This window comes from Myxocyprinus asiaticus, chromosome 38, assembly GCF_019703515.2.
Source record: "Myxocyprinus asiaticus isolate MX2 ecotype Aquarium Trade chromosome 38, UBuf_Myxa_2, whole genome shotgun sequence".
NCBI classification, from domain to species: domain Eukaryota; kingdom Metazoa; phylum Chordata; class Actinopteri; order Cypriniformes; family Catostomidae; genus Myxocyprinus; species Myxocyprinus asiaticus.
In genome coordinates, this window is record NC_059381.1 from 18,161,192 (window position 1) to 18,182,278 (window position 21,087).

The 21,087-nt window shown below is 36.2% G+C and overlaps 1 protein-coding gene across 2 annotated transcripts in view; it reads right to left on the minus strand.

Annotated features, from left to right (window-relative positions):
• The window catches only part of nectin1a (nectin cell adhesion molecule 1a), a 40,803-nt gene extending 22,293 nt beyond the window's left edge, over positions 1–18,510 (minus strand). For both annotated transcript variants that reach the window (XM_051677491.1, XM_051677490.1), the window contains exons 1-2: positions 17,978–18,510; positions 499–870 (exon numbers count right to left, since the gene is read on the minus strand). In XM_051677491.1, coding sequence (XP_051533451.1) covers positions 499–870; positions 17,978–18,026 — 421 coding nt within the window. In that variant the 5' untranslated portion in view covers positions 18,027–18,510. The remainder of the gene's footprint in view (positions 1–498; positions 871–17,977) is intronic.
• Between the last annotated feature and the right edge of the window lie 2,577 nt (positions 18,511–21,087).

Below are 21,087 nucleotides of genomic sequence, written 5' to 3' on the forward strand. Positions count from 1 at the left end.
TCCTTGATGAAACACTTGCAGAGTTTTGACAGTGTATTGTCAAAGTTTTGTTAGGTCTGGAATTTGCGTTTAGAAGATATATGTTGATAAGTAAAAATGGGCCACGGCCAAATATTTGATTGGCATATAACTCTGAAGCGTTTTGATTAAACAAAATTATTTTGAGAAATTTTTTTCAGGAGGGTCTGTAGATGATTTATACCAAATTTTGTGAGAATCAGACAAACAGCCTAAGAGAAGTTTGAAAAAGTAGTAGTTCAAAATTCCTTCTTTTGATTCCAAAAAAAAAAAAAAGAAAGCAGCATTTGGGTTTGGAATAAAATGATGTTAAGTAAATAATGACAATAATTTTCACTTTGGGTGAATAATTCCTTAAGTTTACTTATTCAGCAGCACATAATACCTCCTTTGTTTTCATTGAGTGTTTGTGATTGTGGCATTTGTGGTCTGGGAACCTTGCTGTACATTTAGTTCTAGGAGGAAAGAGCCATTACATACCGTAAACAGTGAGATTGACCATGTTCTCCCTGTTGCCTGCTGGGAAGGTTGTGTACTCGCAGATGTAGGTAGATTCATCAGACAGTCTTAGTTTGTTAAAGACTATGGTGGTGTCCTCCAGAGAAGGGGTGCGCTGGCGAACAGCAGGGTTTTTGAAGCGCACACGCTCTTTGAAGGGTGGCAGCACTGACACACCCAGAGCAGGATTGGCGATGGCCACGTTTTGCTTGGTGCCATTTACTAATTTCTGCCATGTGACCTGGGAGATCTTTACAGGTGGGTTGCTGTTGACAAACTGACAGCGTAGCTCTACCTGTGAGCCCACAAATCCTGACTTACTGCTGTCCATCTGAACCATCTGACCATGAACACCTGGCAATGGAAAGATAAATAGTCAGGGTTTTATTATTCGAGTGGCAAAAACATATGTTTCATTGTATATTTATATGTGAGCTGCATTCTTGAGCATGGATGTACAGATGTCTGGTGTCAACAAACAAAGCCTGAGCAACAGAACATGCCATATTAGAACAAAACTAAAACTTAACCTTCTGAATTCTTCTTTTAATGTGGTAACAATAAGAATATATATTGTCTAATCAAAGGCATAAAGATTTGGAATTTAATTATATAATTATAATTATAATTCATTATAAATGTTATCTATTGAACATTTTCATTGTTACTGCCAAAGAAAGAAAGATACAATTAATTGAATACAAGTTGCCCTAACAGTGGGGTAAGTTGTCACACGGTAGGCTATGGTGTAAGATGTCACAATAGAATCTGCTATTCAATAGCTAATACTGTAATAGGCTTAAAATTTAAACAGTTCAATACAAAACAATTCACGAAACTTGAAAGATGGAAAAGAAGTAAAATCATTGCTTTGGCCAACAGAAATTGTAATTGATCAAATGTATAAAACTACAACATAAACAACATATGTGACAATATGTCCCCCAAATATGTGACAACTTTCCCTGACCTGACATTTATAAAAAAAATACTTGTCCTGAGAACATAGTACAACCTTTCAGTTAAAATTACCTATTGATATAGCTGACCATTGCATGAATGTACAGAATGCAAGTGTGTTTTTATTGTGTTCACTTGTTTAGCCAAGACATTTTACAAAATTAGATGATATTGGAATTTTAGTTTGAATGATAGAAAAACTATTCTATTTTATGACAGCTTTAAACTAGGTGTTTGAAACTAACATATGAAACCACTGTTAAAGAAAACACACATTTGCACAACTTGACTTTTGACCTTATAGTTACTGAGATTTAGCCTTTCTGACAACTTCCCCATGTGACAAGTAGCCCCAGTCTCCCCTGTAAATATAAGACATGTATCTATTTCAGATCTCGAACAATTAGCTCAGTAACTTCCCTAAAAGGTATGTTCAGCTAATTTGCCTACATAAGATTCTTTTCTTCCACATGCCATTGTATCAATGGGCAGAAGAGTACTGACAGTTGAAGATGAGCCTCTTTACTGTGGGCCTGTAGAGTGTAAATAAGGTACAGTACTAACAGTAGCTCCTTGAGGCTGAGACTGGGCTTAAATCTAGTTATCTAAAAATAGGAGGATTTAAGAACCATGGCTACAATAAGATACTGACTACAGGGTGTCTGTAAACAGCTTTTGTTTACCTGTGGGATGTGTTATTGATACTCCAACCCCCAAGCCTTTGCCCCAGTGTTAAACCACCTAAAAACAGGAGACAATCCCTATCCAAAATAAGTCTACACTGTGCTGAGGCAAAGTCCCTTACATAACAATAAACACAAAATGTTCCCTGTGTTTTTGGAAGATTGTAGCCTTCTCTATGGCTGGACAGTTTAAATATCTCAGTGTGTTGTGTGGTATTTGTCTGTTTCAAATTTGAAACACAAGCTAATTAGGGCAGTGCAACATGGACAAAAAAATCATATCGCGATTGTGATTTAATTGCAACATTGGCAAAAGTTTTTCCTTTGTCAGTTGTGTAAGATTGTCACAAAAATTATCTGCATCACTTCCGGGAAAGTCAAAGAACTCTGCGAGAACCTGTAAAAAAGGACTTAATTGACTGGGGCTAAACGGTAAACTGAGAATCTATTAATAGAACTTAGCCAAGTAGAATTAAATGGGAACACTAAATGTAGGACCGAGAACCTGTAAAACAGGACTTAATTGACTGGGGCTAAACGGTAAACCGAGAATCTATAATAGAACTTAGCCAAATAAGACTAAACGGATAAAGCCGAGAACCTATAAGGACTTAGTCTAAAACGTACTAATATCTGAAACTGATGAATTTGTAGTTAAAGGACCTGTGTCTGACCAGCACAGGACCCAAATAACATTGAAATAACAAATGCAGTCTAGAAGAGAGAATTACTAAAATTCAGAGCATAGATACATCAACGAGGTTTTTCATAATTGGAGTCATATGAAATAAAGAAAATAATTAATGATAAGATTAATAAAAAACATGGAACTCAAATCAAATAATCATTTATTTAATGTCGCGCACGATAAGACAGAACACGCAGGAGACCTTCAGCCACGCCATTGGATACCGTCCTTGGGCCAGTGGGTGACTTCCCCCTTACAGTTGTCTTTGCATAAGTAATAGATGATAGCGTCAATTACTTCTTTATGCCTTTTAGTTTTTCTTTATTTTTTATTCACCTTCCCGATTTCTGTTCTGTTCCTCACTGGTACTTTTTTGTGTACTGTATTCTGATTAGCAAGATATCGTAAGCGTGCAAAATATGTGCACGCACCAATCAGAATTAAACACAGAAAGGCAGTGGTGATTTCTCAGGGCCAGTAAAGCCTTCTCTGCTGGTGTAACATGCCTAATAAATTTTTAAAAAATTCAGCGCTTTCCACTCCTAATTAATCTACAAACGAATAGCAAAAAACAAAAAAATGTATCCAATCAGAATTTATTCCTCGATGCTTACAAGCAAATCGCAGATATTATTAGAGAGCTTTTTCTTGGTATTAGACCTCCTTGGTTCTGGCTTTCGTGCATGGACGTGTTTTTAAAATGTCAATTGGTATTATTAGTTGACTGCCACGTAATGTATGATAGGCATACGGTGTCTTATTCATTGTGAAACTGTGTTTTCTTAATGCCATAAATCGCAATGAAGGCCTAGACTTAAAATTCACGGGCCATGGCTGCAGAAAGGAAAATAAAAAAAATTTAAATGATTTAGAAATTGCACATGCTCATATCAAGATTTAATTGCAATTGCAATTAAATGCGCAGCCCTACTTCTTTTGTGTAGGCGCGGTCACATTTACCATTGAATGGCAAAATTCCGTGGACGAAGAAAGCGTGGGAGGACGTTGAGCGCCTGTGAAACCAGCAAAAAACTAATTGCCAAGCAGACTCACAGCAAATTTACCTGTCAAACTTCACCAAACTTGAACTCCATGCAAAATCAAAAAGGGGAAATTCTTTGCCAAAGGAAGTCCATAGCGGAAAATTCACGCCCATTAAGATGACTGTATTTCGCCCGCAGAACTTCACCATGCGAAGGTAACCACGGCATTTCACGTGGAGTTCAAGTTCGGTAAACCTTGACAGGCAAATTCGCCCCATTGACCAACAGGAAGAATGGTTTGGCAGTGCATGGGTGGATTCAGGCATGGGCGACATGGGCAGCCGCATTTTCAATTACATTTTCAAAAAAACATTGTATAGTATGTTTTTTTAAGCCGTTTGAATTTAGGGGACACTAGGGATGTCCTCATAAACCACCTTTATAGCACAATACCCTTGTAAATACTAGTGTATAACCTAAAAAATATCCTTCTTAAACCACCAAAACCAAACCACACAATAACAACTACAAAAATGCAAGTCACTGGCAGGCAGAATGCCTGCCCTAGATTAAAGCAGACAGCAGCGGTGAAGGGTAGCTTTCCCAGGCTTTAGGGCTGCTCGTAAGAGCCTGCTCAAATACAGCAAAGCCCTGCTGAATTGGGGGCCACTGCATGACAGGTTAGAGTAGGTTAGCGACAGCAGCAGATTACAGCACTCAGGATATTGAAGTTCAGGATAGCTTCCAACCGTATGAGAGAAAAAGAGAGAGAGAGAGAGAGAGCATCAGCCTAGTGCCCAATGCCTACTGATGCACTAATACTTAACAAGCACATTCAGTTTTAGAAAAAATATTATTCTTTAGATTTTTATTGCCATCCTTGATTATTCCATGATAATGAGCAAATTGACAAGTTATAAACATTTAGGGTTCTTTTTTCGTGACCACGCTAGGCTCAGCGCAAAGCACACCGCTAAGCGCAACAACTGTCTAACGTATCTAATTTCGTAATAGCGCTAATTCTAAGAGCAATTTTCATGCCAGTATAAAGCGCAAGTGGCCATGGGTGGGACCGTTTGCACTATCTGTGGGTGTATGTGAGCAAACTGTAGGTTTATTGTATGTTAATAAAGTGTTTTCCAGAGAAATAGGTCATTGTGCTAAGACGTATGAGAACCACTTAAAATCTTGGTGCAAAGTCTAAAGTCAGTTCCTGCATTTGCAGTTTGGGGATTCCACCGGCACATAATATCAACGAGGTATCGATCACTTTTAATACTAGCCATGATTTGCGAGTTAGTAGATCAATATGATTAATAATAATAATAATAATAATAATAATAATGTTTATTTAGTATAGCACCTTTAAAAATACTTCACATGTGCTGCAATGTTTGTAAACAATGGGATTGATCTATAATGAAAGTGAATTAGGACTGGGGCTGTAAAGACCAAAATTATTTTTAAGAAATCTATATAAAATCACCATAATAAAGACGAATAAAATCACCATAAATCAACAAAAAATTACAAAATTACGATATCACAATAAATGAGATAAATCAGCGTTTCTCAAACTGGGGTCCACGGACACCCGGGGGTCCTTTTCGAATAGACAGGGGGTCCGTGGGAAATCCCTGAATTGTGAACATTGTGTTGCAATGTTGTAAGCAAATAAAAAAACTACTCGATATAAAGCTATTGACTTGTATAAAAATATGACATAACAGAAGTTTTGAACAATATATTCAAACTAAATAAATAAAAAAGTTGTAGATTCTGGACCACAAATTTAAGTGTTGGAAAATCTGCTTATTCCCATTGTAACAGCGACTTCTCTGATTGGTGAATGAAATTCGCTTCAAGATGAAATTACTCTTTACACGCATTATTAACAGGAGTTTTTGTGGATGACATTGGAAAATATCCATTAAACATTGAGACACAGAGCTGTTGCTTCATCCAGTAAAAAAAGAGAAGCGGTTTAACAACGTGCATTTCAAGTTATATTGACCACAATGAGTGTGAATATTCACAAGCCACAGCTGACCAGTACTGAATTAGCAAGGTCCCCATTTTTAAATTTATATAATTATTTTGCTTTATATCGCTAGATAAAGTATGCTATTATTTATGCGTTATATATAATTTTCCACTTCAGTATAACTGTCATTTATGTAAATATATACAGTATATCATGTCCCGTCTGCTGCCGAACAGAAGAGAGATGTAGTAATAGGCCTACTTATGAAAAAGTTTTATTCTCCAATTCTTCCTTTTATTTGCAGAAAAGAAAAAAGTGACAGTTGACATAGTCATTTGAAATATTAAATAATTATTCAATTGTGTTATTGTATCATTACTGTTTAATTATCAAAAATAATGTGATATTATAGTAACAGATAAAAACTAATTAATCACAAGAATATGGTGCTTTACTTATGTCTAAACTCGTGCTTTGACTATAGGGGAAATCATAATAATTTATGAAAAAATCAGTACTGTTTGAGCTTTGTAGTGTTCTTGGTGAAGTTTCGTCCTGTGGGTGGCGTTAAAACCTCAGCTGAGCAATGAACTATCTCCCTAACTTCATTTTATGGTGTTTGTTCGTGCTGTCTTTGATATGAATCGTTTGTATTGTTATATTTCTCACTTGTAAATTGCTTTACAATCGCTGGATGTAAATGTAATTGAAACACTTTGCACACAGAAGCTCGACACAAAAGGACAGCAGTGCCCAACTGTTCTGCAAGCTTTATGTCGTATGTAGGCCTATTTAAACTTATTTTTATACTTCTAGTAAATAATATCATATTTGTTGTGATGGTGGTGGTGGGGCAGGGGTCCGCAAAGAATTTGAGGTTATGAAAGGGGTCCTTGGTTCAAAAAAGTTTGAGAAACCAGGACATAAATTACCTTAAAATTACCATACCATGTCTGATACCTTTATTGTGCTTTTTGTAATTTGTCTCCAGTCCTTGTTCACTTTCATTACTTGAAAATAGCGACCAAGATATTCATTAAAAATTTGCAATTTCGTTCCATGTCATACAGGTTTGAAATGACATGAGGGTGAGCAAATAATAAAAAATAAAAAATAAAAATAATTTTTTTAAGTATATTTCTTTAATATTTAATTGGTTATAACTTTTGCCCATTATCATGGAATAGTCAAGAATTTTGGGTGAACTATTGCTTTAAAACAAACAAGAGCTCTTTCATTAATAGAATACTACTACTAATAATTTTCTGATTTACTGATGCCAAATCACAAAAATGATTCAACATCAGAAATTAATAACAGAATCCAGTTTCAATGAAAATACCAAATTGCAGTTAAAAATACCAAATTTTTCACAAGGACTTTTTAAACCTGTGACAGAAACCAAAACAGGATTTGTCATGTGGACAGGATGACCTGACAAGGATGGGGAGGCCTGTGCTTCACACATCGGCAGTCATGGCACTGAGGACACAAGCTAATGAGAAATGAAAGGCCTCCGTCAACAAAGGGGACCAAGAACACTGTTCAAACTGCTGTTCAGCTGTCCAGTCTTTTTACAGCTTTTGTGAGTCAATCGGAAAAGACACGGACTTTTCCACAGAGCACGCATTGTCTGCTGAGAAAACTGGTAGGATATTTGTTGCATTATAATAAAAATGAAACAATGATTCACAGTTTTGCCTCCTGCAAAATAGTAATTCACCCAAAGATTTACAATTCTGTGACCATTTACTCACCCTCAGTTGTTTCAAACCCCTATGACTTTCTTTCTTCCATGGGAAACAAAAGGAGATATTAGGCAGAATGTTAGGGACTGACAGTCTCAGTTCCCTTTCACTTTCATTGCATGGAAAAAAGAGCTGCATTAAAAAATCTTCAAAATGTTCTCCTCTTGAGTTCCATGGAAGAAAGTAAGTAATATTGGATGGGAACAGCATGACAGAATTTTTATTTTTGGGTAAGCTATCCCTTTAAGAAGATTTGTTAGCTGACTAATTGTTGAATATGTGAAGATAAGATGAAATGGCTCTGCTTAAGATGGATTTTAACAACAAAACATGACAAAATAATATCAAATAGGTCTTCTGAACACCAACCCCATCAACAGTTGGTCAGCCAAACAGATAGTTCCGCCCCAAACACACACCACTGGTTGAGCCAATGTTGCTCTATCTGGATGGATGGGATGCTCAAACAAACAAAGCAATGTCTTGAAAGCGTCACAGAGCCATCTGTTTGCGCTTTTCAGGGAAGTCAGCCAGTGGATGGTTTACTTATAGTTGTCTATCCACATTAAGCTGAGATAGGAGAAAGTATTTAAACACTAAAAAAAATAACACACTTTCACTTAAGGAAGTCAACATGTTTGCAAAACTTTAGAGCAATACTGGTGCATAATGCACTTTTAAAATGATTGAAACCACACCTGGCAATCAAAATACAGTATGGCTTTTCTTATTGTCATATACATATGACCTTATTTCCTCTTCCTGTGGACTGATGAGCTCTGGTCTCTGAGCTGATTAAAAGCTTTGAGGAATGAATGCTACAGAAGGACCATTGCGTACACCTAGCTGTGCACAATGCATACAGAATTGCAGAGTATTTCCATTAAAATTGCCAGCAGAATGATTAATGCTTGGGCAATCTTGTCTACTGGATATCAAACAAACTCATCTCTGAACTGCAAAGTGCCCACATTCAATAATGTCTAATGACCAGTAAACACAAAGTCAAAATTGACCCTATTTACTTCTAAGTGCAAGTTCCAGGTCTTATTGTAAATAATTATGAATATTTGTCTTTGTATTCTTTCATCAAAATGTAATAACTTGCTCTTCTTCTGAAAAAATAAATAAAATAATAATAATAATAATAATAATAATAATAATAATAATATATTTCTTAAAAAAATTATTTTTTAATTTTTTCAGAAAACTTAACAAATCCCTCTCACAAATTCTTATTTTTCGACCCCTCCATGCCAACTACCTGGCTCCATTCTGGTACTTTACTGCTATTTTACATGATCCAATCAATTCCTGATGGATAAAATCAAGTCCCGCCCTACATTTTGTCTTGTTGAACATCCTGTTTCACAGAAGTCAAATGGGTTGTGAACAGCATCACAGCTATTTGTACATAATACAGAGAAATGTCAAAAAATTGTTTGCCACACCACAGTCTCAACACCAGAAGCATTTGACACTTTTAAATATGGGATTGATTTATGCAGTCATCACACTTTAAGCCATAAAGACATTATGAATTACCCAGCCTCTTCTAGTACTTATATTATCAGATGACAAAAGATCAACACCCCATTTTTCTTCCAGTTCCACCAAAACGTGACTCAGAATGGACTTGGGTAAATCTTTAAAAACTACCAGGTCATGTGCAAGTCATCGATTTCTCTTGCCCTGCTCTCTTCCTCTATCAGCACACCCTAAACTGTGAATTATCCCTGTTCTGCTCTACTGCACAGTGTTATAGACAGGCAGAGATCATGAGCGAGGATATCTCAGGTCCCCTTTTATCTTCAAAGCTGAGCTCTGTCCATTTTCATAGGAACGTTCAAGAAGATTTGTGATTATAATATGTGCTGCTACATTCCAATATTTAAAGACATCATAGGTCATTACAGAGCGTGAATTTAATTCTGTTCTTTCATTTTCCCCTTTAGCAGTCTCGTAGTGATATAGTCCATCCCATGGATCTGATGCTAATGAAGTACATACATATGGAAAGCAATGAGACATGATTTAGCTTTCAGAATTGATTTAAAACCAAGCAGAGATAATGGATGAGAGGTCATAGGTTGAGAGGATTTTCATACTCTTTGTCACCAGACAAAAAAGTTCAAGTGAAATCTATGAACTGCTCATAGTGGCTAAAATACAGTAGTTTCCAACCTACTGTTGCCATACTGTTCTACTGTGTTCTTCTCAATGACAACAATAGCAGCTGCCAGCCAGTAATGTTGCTTTCCTTGGAAATTGTTTGGAGCAGAGGTTCTCAACCCATTCTCGAAAATGGGTTGCAAGTCTTTTCTGATAAAGTTGCAGAGAGCAGGAAAAACAAAGCTAAATGCAAATAATTAAATGCAACTATCCCACTTTATTTTAGGTGTCTTTAACTACTATGTAGTAACATTAAAATATAAACAATACAATGTATTTATTGTGTAACTACATGCTATTCTGCAAAATTCTCACAAAATTCATATTTGCTGCTACTGAGGATGAGGTACGGTAGGTTTAGTGGTTAGGGTTTAGGGTAATGGTTGGGGTAGGGTTAGGTTAGTTTAGGTTACGTTAAATCCCAAAGTATACTTCAGTTTTGAGGCGAATGCTTAGCGTCAGCGTACAGTTGAACGCTAGCGTTTCAAAGTATACTTAATTTTACTGTGTGCATTCACAGGTGGTGGGCGTATGCACGCTACAGCTGCTATGAGAGACTGGACTATTTATCTTCGAGAGTTTAGACCCATAAAGATGTCTTTATATTACTTCAGACTTGAGTTACACAAATGCTGGTATCTCCTGACCTCCTCACGCACAAGCGCTTGACGTGCATATCCACTGTTGTTGCTTCCACCTTTTTCTCCTGTTGTTTACCGGTGATTACATTACCTTCTTCTAGTGCTTCTTCGAGAAAGCAATGGCTCAAATGTAAGTGTTGCCACCTTGTGGACCCACTAATTAGTGCTAAGTAATTCCAGGTGCATGCGCATACTGTGTTCAGTTCAGAGTACGCGCGGTTAGATAAAACGTACCGCACGCGTTCAGTGCTCGAGCACTGAATTTTGCATCACGCATCCTGTACGCAGACGCCTAGTGTTCTCGTCTGACTGAAGTATACTATGGGCTTTAGGGTTAGGGGTAAGGTTAACAGTGTAACTACAGATAAACAATTAATTAAATGCAGGTACTTTAAATGTAAGTACAATGGAATAACACATAAGAACATAATAAGTACAATTACACTAAGAAGTTAAAGACACTTAATATATAGTGGGTTCAATGCAACTTACTACTGTATATAATCATGAATAGTTAGGATATAGAAATAAAAGGGCTTAATAGGAGGAAAAAATGACAAATGTATTTAGAGCTATTTAAACTATTTAAACAGATTCAATATTTATCATGAACTTCAGTTGAAATGCATATGCTTGCTTGCTTTATACACCAGATCATTTAGTTTCCTTATGTATCAAAGGTCAGTTCTTAAAGCTCTTAAAATATGATACAGTCTTGCATAGCCAAACTTTTGACAATGGACATTAGGTCTGGTCCACTTTGCAGATTATTCCGGCCAAGTTCCACCCACTAATGGTGCGTTCCATTTGTACTCGGATGTCGGAAATTCAGAGTTCCCAGTAGGAACTTTTAAATGGAACACCCCCTCAAGTCGAAGTTCCGACTCGGAAACTCCGAGGAACCGCAACAACCCCGACTTCATAATCCAAAATAGCTGCTCAACGCATCAACAGTAAGTGAAACAGTAGTAATATACTGTTTATTAGCACTTCTGTTTGTCTGTGTCTCAATAAACTCAGTACTCAGTACTCAGTACAGTACTATCCAACCTCTATCTGTGGACATGATACTTCAGCATTATCTGTGCAAAATACTGCTTTTTTATGTGTTTTTATAGACTGGAATTGCTAACAATGGCTACTTCCCCCACCCCTTTTGTATTCCGAAAGAGCAAGCACAACAAAGGTTTGCCTGGATACGTCCATCTTGGTTTTCCAACTTGTGTACTGGAATGCGGTCAACTCGGGTGTGACGTCATTCCCAGCTCCAACATCCAACATCTGAGGTAAATGGAACGCACCATAAGACAGGAAGAGACTGTTTGACTGACATGTAAAGTGACCAACCAAAGTTCTTATTGCTTTTATGTGCCGTTTAGGGGCGGGTTTATCTAAAACACAACAATAATAGACCAGCGTGGCTAAAAGCCATTCAAATAATGACACATCAGTCCCTGTCTGCAAACGGCTATACAAGACCAAGAATCAGAATTTCTGTCTGTCCAAAAGGAATATACAACTGGAATTGGCCTTTTCAGCCAGTGCTTGCCATTTTGTGTGCAATATGCATTTAGAGAATTGACTGTGTGGGCAGTTCATATGTATGCCATATGAGGCTGAGATGATGCTAACCCAAACTCTTAGCCTCGAGTTCACTTAAGACAATGAAAAGCACCAGGAAAATCGTCAGATCTAATACATAAAAGCACATGTTCCACCATAGTTTTTGTGAATGTGGAAATTTACAATTATAAAAACAGTATCATCAGAACCACAAACGCAGCAATGTTTAAATTTTCTGCTGTTTTCCCTAAGAGCTGTCCATCATTATTCTTCTCACAATTTGTTCTATCTCTAGGTTGTTAATCTAAAAGCAGACAGGCAAAGCTGTTGATATATGCAGGCTGGAGCAGCAATGACTGTATCGTTTTAAAATGGAAGCCAATATAATAACAGAAAACAATGATAAGAGTCCCGACACTCCCTTCACCTTTTCAAATTTTTCTAGAATATGATACATGATGATGATGCAGACGATGCAAGTTTGAAGAAAATATTGATAAGAAATGACCTTTCCATGATACAGTAATTGTTCCAACACCTTTACATACAAAATGGCTACTTGCATCATTTTGTTTGCCAACAGTCACGTTGTCATATTTATAAGCCTGCAGGTATAGAAAAGGTCACCATATTCCTCTAATATCCATATCACTTGATACTAGCAAACAAAACAGGAAATGGTAGTGTATTCACAGACTTGCTCATGTTTTAAAGGAATAGTTCACCCAAAAATAAAAAATTTGTCATTTTTAAAAAATGTAGTTTCAAGCCCATTTGACTTTTTTCTCCACAAAAGGTGTATTTTTAACTTGAAATGTAGCAAATATATCACTTTTATGGTCCTTTTTAGTCATTTTGGAGGATGACAGGTCCTCATTCACTTTCATTTCAAGGAAAAGAGTGGCCAAGATATTCTTCAAAAAATCACCTTTTGTGTTCAACAGAAGAAAGTTACAGGTTTTTAATGACATGATGGTGAGTAAATAAATGACAGAATTTTCATTTATGGGTGAACTTCTCCTTTAAGATTTAATTGTAGTACTGGGTAACGCTAACCAAAGCTGAGCACCACAGCAGTATGCTGCCTTAAGCAAGCGATCGTACTTAATACGATGTGCCAGTAAAGCATAAGAGTCACCCTGAGAGACCTCTCTTTGAGTAATATCATCAGGCAGGGTTATCAACTCTTACAAGTGGATCTACCATTACATGCGATGACACTACTCTAAAACACTTGTTTCTTTCAGCTGTTGATTATATCCACTGAAAAAAATTATTTTGTGGTTAAGTAAATAGAGTAGAAAAGATTAAGTACTTTCTACATTGAATAAATTGAACTTGAAAATATTAAGTAAATTCTACATTTGTAATTCAAGCATGAAAAAAGAATGCTCTTGCTTATAATATTAATGATTGTTTGTTATCTTTACAATGTGTCATCATGTATCAGTCTTAAAGTAGAAAACCTTGTCATATTTATTCGCTAATTTGAGTAAATTACACTGATAAATAAGTACATTTTACTTGGCTTTTCGAAGCTGGTGTTCTCAGCATGCATCGGGCTTGAATAATTAATGAGCTTGCATTGTTTCACTGTTTGGAAGTTTATTTACACCGTATCTATTGTTGATTTTGTTGTTATGTTTGGTAACTTCTTGTTTTGTAAAGTTTGAAGTTAATTTTGTTAATCACATGGTGTTTTGTGCACCAAGTGTTGAGGTCTTCGTGGGCAGCTCTGTATCATGTTTCTATTGCCAGTAATGCAAAATGATGTTGTTGAATAGACTACATAGCATGCAATAAGTTCCCCTGTGGATGGGTTCCATATGTCATGTGGTACAAGATTAAATATGTGTTTGTAAGGAAAGTTCAAAATGTGAAATGTTCATATAAAATGTTCTTTTAAATTTTACTCTGCTTATTTAAGTACCATGTACATCAGATTTTTAAGTAAAAGTTATTGTATTAACTAAAATGTTTGTTTAATTTGCTTACTCACTTGAATCAATATTATGTCATGAAGTTAAGCAGATTTTACTTCATTTTATACCATCAAAATGTACTTAACAGAACTGTGTGAAAAACTTGCTAAATAATTTTTTTTTAAATCTTAGTCATTTTTTCATTGTGGGCTTATTGCTTTTCTCAAGGTAAATGTCATGTTGGTAAGAGTAGGCAGTGCCTCCACAACACTTTGACTGGTTTATAAACTTTATAACTCATTAAATTTGATAATGCCCATCTATCTATCATCAGTCTGCAAATCTGTCTAAATAAATGGATTAAACTGGTGGGAAAACATACATAGCAAGTCACATTTCCCATTTCTTTGGTCCAGCAGATTAAAAATTAGCCTGATTTTTTTAAAAGATAAAACAGGTTTAGAACAGACCACTAGGGCTGCACGATATAAAGGAAACAGGCCATATGTGAAAAACTTGGATTATATGACGAAGATATGCAATATGATAAACCTATGTTTAATGTGTCAAAATTAAATTAAATTGTTTTTGTTTTTTTTGGTGTATCCTGAACAGTGCTTAAAAACAAAAGGTAACAGGTACCATGTGACAACATCGTTTCTGCACTGCTCCAGAAGAGATGGGACAACATAAACATGAATTATGATACTGAGGAAATTTAATAGTCATTAAAATGAAAATAAAAATGTAGTATAAAGTTAAAGCATTTTCTATATGTTAAAATTGCCCATATGTTGGTGGGGACATTTCTGATTTTATAAAAGTTGGGAGGGACATGTCCATACCATCCCAGCCTAAATCTATGCCTATGGAGTTATCCACTCACTCTTACCGCTTGAACATCACCATGTACAGTCACATCCGAATCAAAATGAATTTGAAATGATTTGAAACACGAATTGATCTGTTTTAGTGACCACTGACCCATTTTAAATTTGAGTAGTTTAGGAGAAGAGAACAAAAAAAAATTAAAAACAAGAAAACATCATCAGGTCCATGTGGCTCTGAACTCTCTTTATCCAGATTTTCTTTTATATCAATTTCTATTACATTTTTGCCCCACCCATGGTACTGAGTTAGAGTTGGAAGTCCAGCTATAGCTTTTTGTCATTAGTCCCTCAACTTAATCACAGCTCATCATTAATCAAGCTCAGAGGGCTGCGTCGCTTGTACTGAACTGGCTTATGTCCATGGCCCCATGGTTTTAGTACAATGACCTGTTGCTGGAGTCCAGCCCCGTACTACATTGCCCACGGACTACTGCATCCCTAGTTTAGAAAAGACTCCTGGAATCGCATATAACAGATGGTGGGAACGTGATCAGTGGCAGTTAAAGAGGGAGTGCTGATAGTCGGGGTGGGGGGGTGGATGGGGAAGTGGGTCAGGATCAGCCACAGAAGGACCAGACAATGCTAAACACCAGACAGGCCACACACACACATACACATGTAAACACAAAGGAACATTGTTTTCAATCATTCTTTCTAATTAGAGCAGCAAATGGAGGAATTCTTTCATATTAATGTGGGTTTAAAAATGTAACTTCTATTTTTAACTCCTCAGAGCCTGATACATTCCTTCTCAAGTGACTTACAATAAAGTACACGAGTCATGTTAACTGACAATTAAATTAATAATTTCTCGAGAACAAAAATCTTTAATCAAGTTATTTATCTGTCTACGTCAGGTTAACAAAATGTTGTAGTTTTTCTGGCTGCACATCAGAAATAACTACAACATTTGTTATAATGAGTGAGGTTACATTTTTGGGGCTTTCTCATGATTCCCATTGGAAACTACAGTATGCTTTAGTTTGACTTCAAAGACAGACTGGAATCTAAGCAAAATATATGAGGGAAGACAGAGATATTAGAACTCTGAAGAATAAATGAAAGCAGAGACAACAACAAAAAGACAATCTAAGAGCAATCCTCTGATGTGCTAACATAACCAATAACCATTTTTTAAATGAGGTTCGACATTGTTTTGCACAGTTTATATAATACACTCACTGAGAACTTTATTAGGAACACTATAGTCGTAATAAAGTGCCCGACGTGGTCTTCTGCTGTTGTTGCCCATCCTCCTCAAGATTAGATATGTTGTGCTTTCTAAGTTACTGTAGCCTTTCTGTCAGCTCAAACCAGTCTGATCATTCTCCATTTACCTCTCTCATCAACACAGCATTTTCGTCCACAGAACTGCCACTCACTGGATGTTTTTTGTTTTTGGCACCATTCTGAGTAAACTCTAGAGACTGTTGTGCATGAAAATCCCAGGAGATTAGTAGTTACAGAATTACTCAAACCAGCCTGTCTGGCAGGGCCGTAGCAAGATAATCTAGGCCCCCTGACTGTATATTACTCTGGGCCCCTTTCCTATAAAAAACACATTTTAGAATTGGTTGTGGGGCCCCTAGGACTTTTGGGCCCCTAGAATCGTTACCACCTTTCACCCCACTAGCTATGGCCCTGCAGTCTGGCACCAATAATCATGCCATGGTCGAAATCACTGAGATCACATTTTCCCCATTCTGATGGTTGATATGAAAACTGATTGAAGGCCCTGACCTGTATCTGAATGATTTTGTGCATTGGACTGCTGCCACACCATTGGATGATTAGATAATCACACAAATAAGTAGGTGTAAAGGTGTTCCGATAAAGTGCCAAGTGAGTGTATTATAGGCCTACAATGTAAAAATATAACTTAATGCATAATTTGTTGGATTTATACAAATGGGGCAATTTAACACATATTTTTGTGCCATTTTATGCAAATATATTTCTCCAAAACCAACACATTTAGTCAAGTGTAAAAGGATATACAATATAACATGCATTTTTCGGAGGCTTGTTCAAGGCTGGTGCATAACTTCACCCAACATAAATAGAGTTTGAGGCAGAATTTACAAAATATTAATATCACAGGGTTTGAATAAGTACTTAATTCCACTTTTGAGTAACTACATATTCACATTTGCGGCGCATCCTCTTTTTGAAAACGTTCATCTTGATAATCAGCCAAGAGCCAAAATGGGGATTTATGGCATGATAAAGCGCGCGAGACGGCCGCGCGCACGTATGCACACACACACACACACACACACACACACACACACACACACACACACACACACATACACACACCTTACATGAGAGTAATTTTGTTTTTTAATAAAGCTAATAAATAAAATATGCCTAACTGACAAACAAATATTATGAGCATGTGAACAATGTGTTGCCTCTGGCAATTCAGTGGTTAGGACGTTTTTTGTTTTTACTTGAAATTATAAAGAACTGAGTACAAATATTAACTGATTGTATTCTTGTCGAAGTGGTTTCGAGAGCTGAACGAGCGTTTTGAAGCGCGCGCGCATTCACTTTCATTGCACGTGTTGCTGGATGCAGCAGATAGAGAAACTACAACAGCGGACGGACGATGTCTTGAGGATGAATTCATAAAATGACATATTTAAACCTCCCGTCCAGGGCTGATATATTGTACATCACCAGCGGAGTGCAAACGGCATATCGAAATTAATGGCACAAATCCCAATACACAAATAAATCCAGCACGCTGCGCGTGGGACAGCTGATTTATTCTCAACACAAGCCGATTGCCTCTGTTTTAGTGAAAAAAGCAATCACATTGACCAGATGTTTCTTATGACATTTCGGCTGGAAATATCTCAGACTTTTGCTTTTACATAACAAACCACGATTCTGTTGTTACATTGTTCCATCATGCATGCCACATCATTGGCAATTGCACTGCATTAAAACAGAGCATAGTGATCACATTTAAAATTTCAGTGAGCCAAAAGGCATACGTACACATATAAGTATACAGTGTGAAAGGCTTCTTCTGGCAGCTTTTGAACTTTTAATTAGTGCCTCATCTTTTTTGACTGTTCATTATGCTACTCTCTCTATAGACCAATCATGGATATTATTATAGCGAACTGTAAATTCCCTCATAAAGCATGCAAAATGACACAAAGATATTTAAGAACAAGAAAGAAACATACACGAGATAGATAGATAGTCCGACTTACCTGCTGTCAAAAGGGTAGCCATCAGTGGAAGCACCAAATTCAGAAACATAATGTTCTGGTTTAATATGCAGCGAATACAAAATAACTAGTTTAATAACTATATTAAATGGACAGAGCTCTCATTCCGTAAAAGAACATTTATCCAAGTTCTCCATTTATTGAGATGCGTTTGGCGACCAGAAAAACCGATCAGATGTCCGACTGTTTTATGACACTTTTAACTTGGCTTTCACGCGCTGTTCCGAACCTTTTAATATTCCGTATTTGTGAAACAATTACGTGCATCGAGACGCACTTTAAACTGCGCGCGAGGCCACTTGGAAAAAACAAATACTTTCGGCTGCGCGTGGGCAGCGGATCGGACATAAATCAGCTTAAAGCAGGAACCACCGAGATTAATGAAGAATGGTCGACTGAATCAGCCTACGCTTGAGGTCCCTGTCAAGTTAGCCTACTGCCTGTACTGGAGAGTTATCGGGTTTTGATCGGTCAGTTGTTGCCCAGTTGTCCTGGAGCGTTCATCTCCATCTATGTGTCTTTGACATATGCGCTAAAAAGCTGGACACAGTGCAACGCACGAACTCAGGTGTCTCGTCGGGACACAACTGTGCAGCACGCACAATAACATGGATAAGGTGTTCGTAAAATGTAAACCGAAGTACAGAACCGTGTGATATCCTATCAACAGCACGCTCAGTCTTGTTTCAAAAGCATGATATTACTAACAAATGAATGCATGCTGACATCCAGACTATGGTGAAGTCATTGAAAAGTCACTTTTAAAGGGAATCGTTATGTTATATGTAAATACTGCTAGATCACCCTCGTGTGGTCAATAAACGCAAATACGATTGCAGAGCCGTTTTACAGAGTTTAATCCTCTTCATTGTTAATCCTCTTTGTCAGTCGTTGTAACTGTTACTAATTGTATGTAAATGCAAAACAGGTCAACAGTTTCATTTAAGTAGATATCACATTAGGATACTGCTTTATTAGAACAGAATGTCCCCGAAATAATAATAATAATAATTAAGACCAGAGAGATCCAATGCAATTGCTTCTTGGTGAGAGCAGTTATTCTACCCTCAGAAACACTGCTTTGATCACAACATGTATGTCTGTAAAATAGAAAATTCTTACTGATCTTTAATGTATTATTTACTGTAATGTTTGTTGCATTTATTCTGTTTCACTTTATTTCATTTTATTTTATTATTTTAAAATTTATGAATTTCAATTTGAAAACAAAATTCTATTAAATTCAACTGTGTATAATTTTAAGCTGAATGAAATAAATAAAACAAAGTATTTTTAAATTAATACAATTAATACATTAAAAAGATATTTAGTTTTTTATGTGATTTGACTTTGTTAAAGATTACTCAATTCAGTTTGATGGAATTTAGCTATGGAATTGAAATGCGTAAACCTTAAAAGGAAAGTTCACCCAAAAATGAAATTTCTCTCATCATTTATCTTCATGCCATCCCAGATGTATGACTTTCTTTCTTCAGTTGAACACAAACAAAGATTTTTTAGAAGAATATCCATACAATGCAAGTGAATGGTGACCAGAAATTTGTAGCTCCAAAAATCACATAAAGGTGACATAAAAGTAATCCATAAGACTATATCTTCTGAAGCGATATGATAGGTGTGGGTGAGAAACAGATCAATATTTTAGTTATTTTTTAACCTAAATTTCCACTTTCACTTTCAGATGTGAACGTGAAACTAAACAGGCACCGCATGTGACTTTCAGATGTAAAAGTGAAAGTGGAGATTTAGAGTAAAACTTAAATATTTATCTGTTTCTCACCCAAACCTAACATATCGCTTCAGAATATATAGTCATATGGATTACTTTTATGTTTCCTTTATGTGCTTTTTGGAGCTACAAAGACCTGATCACCATTCACTTGCATTATAAGGACCTACAGAGCTGAGATATTCTTCTAAAAGTCTTTGTTGTTGTTTTGCCGAAGAAAGAAAGTCATGCAAACCTGGGATGGCATGAAGGTGAGTAAATGATGAGAGAATTTTCATTTTTGGGTGAACTATTCCTTTAAAATAAAATGTTTAGGTGTATATTGTTATTTTATTTCAACTTCTGCACCTTTTTTCTGTGACTGTTTTTTTTTTTTTTTTTTTACTGATGGCAATATTGCGATGCAATATTGTATGTTTGGCAATATTTTATGAAAAATCACCCCATATAAAGGACTTTGAAACTGAGAGAGAGAGAGAGAGCAAGTCTACAATAATTGGAATGTGGTGCATAATGTTTACGAAAAAAACAATGAAATTGTAAGACACCAATAAATAAATAAATAAATAAAATAAAATAAACAAGAATGAAAGAAATCCTCCATAGCATTGTTTGGGATTAGATTCAGTTTAGTCAAAAACATAAATGCAAATGTATCCCTTGCATGCCTATTCATACTGCATATCATTGTAGAAAAGCAGATATTTTCAATTCAGAATGTCAGAAAGAGATGAACAAAATCTTGATAGCAAAAACATTGTGAAAATATGCTATGCCAGTGCTGTTATTGCCTCATAATTCTATATATTACATAGGTTTATTGTAAGTTAAAAGCTGAATCTTTCATTTAGAGTGTCTAAGTAATAAATTAGTCGGCAACATTTGTGCGGTACTGCTGAATTAATCTCTTCATTTGATGTGAAGGCCAGGTTGTCATGGTTTATTTTGAGATCCTTTTAAATGTAAAACACCTCCCTTACACTCCACCAACATTGTTATCAGACGCGACAAATTAACAATTCAAAATAAAGCAGTGGAATTAATTCTCAATTTCACCAATGAGCTGTCAGTGCATCTCAAACCTTCAACCTTGTATGTCACTTAAGGAAACACTGGAGATGTCACTCTCATTGAAAATAATAATTCAGCCCCTTGGAAACTAAAAGCAACAATAAACACAGCAGTGTGTGATATTAACCTGTCTAGAAAAGGTGTTTGTCTGAGGTGCATCAATCTTTTTCTGATTGACTGAAATCTTTGTCATATTGAATATACCTGCACCCATCTTAGAGAAATATGACAAAGGCTTTTGACATGCTAATATGTCCTTTAATTTGAATGC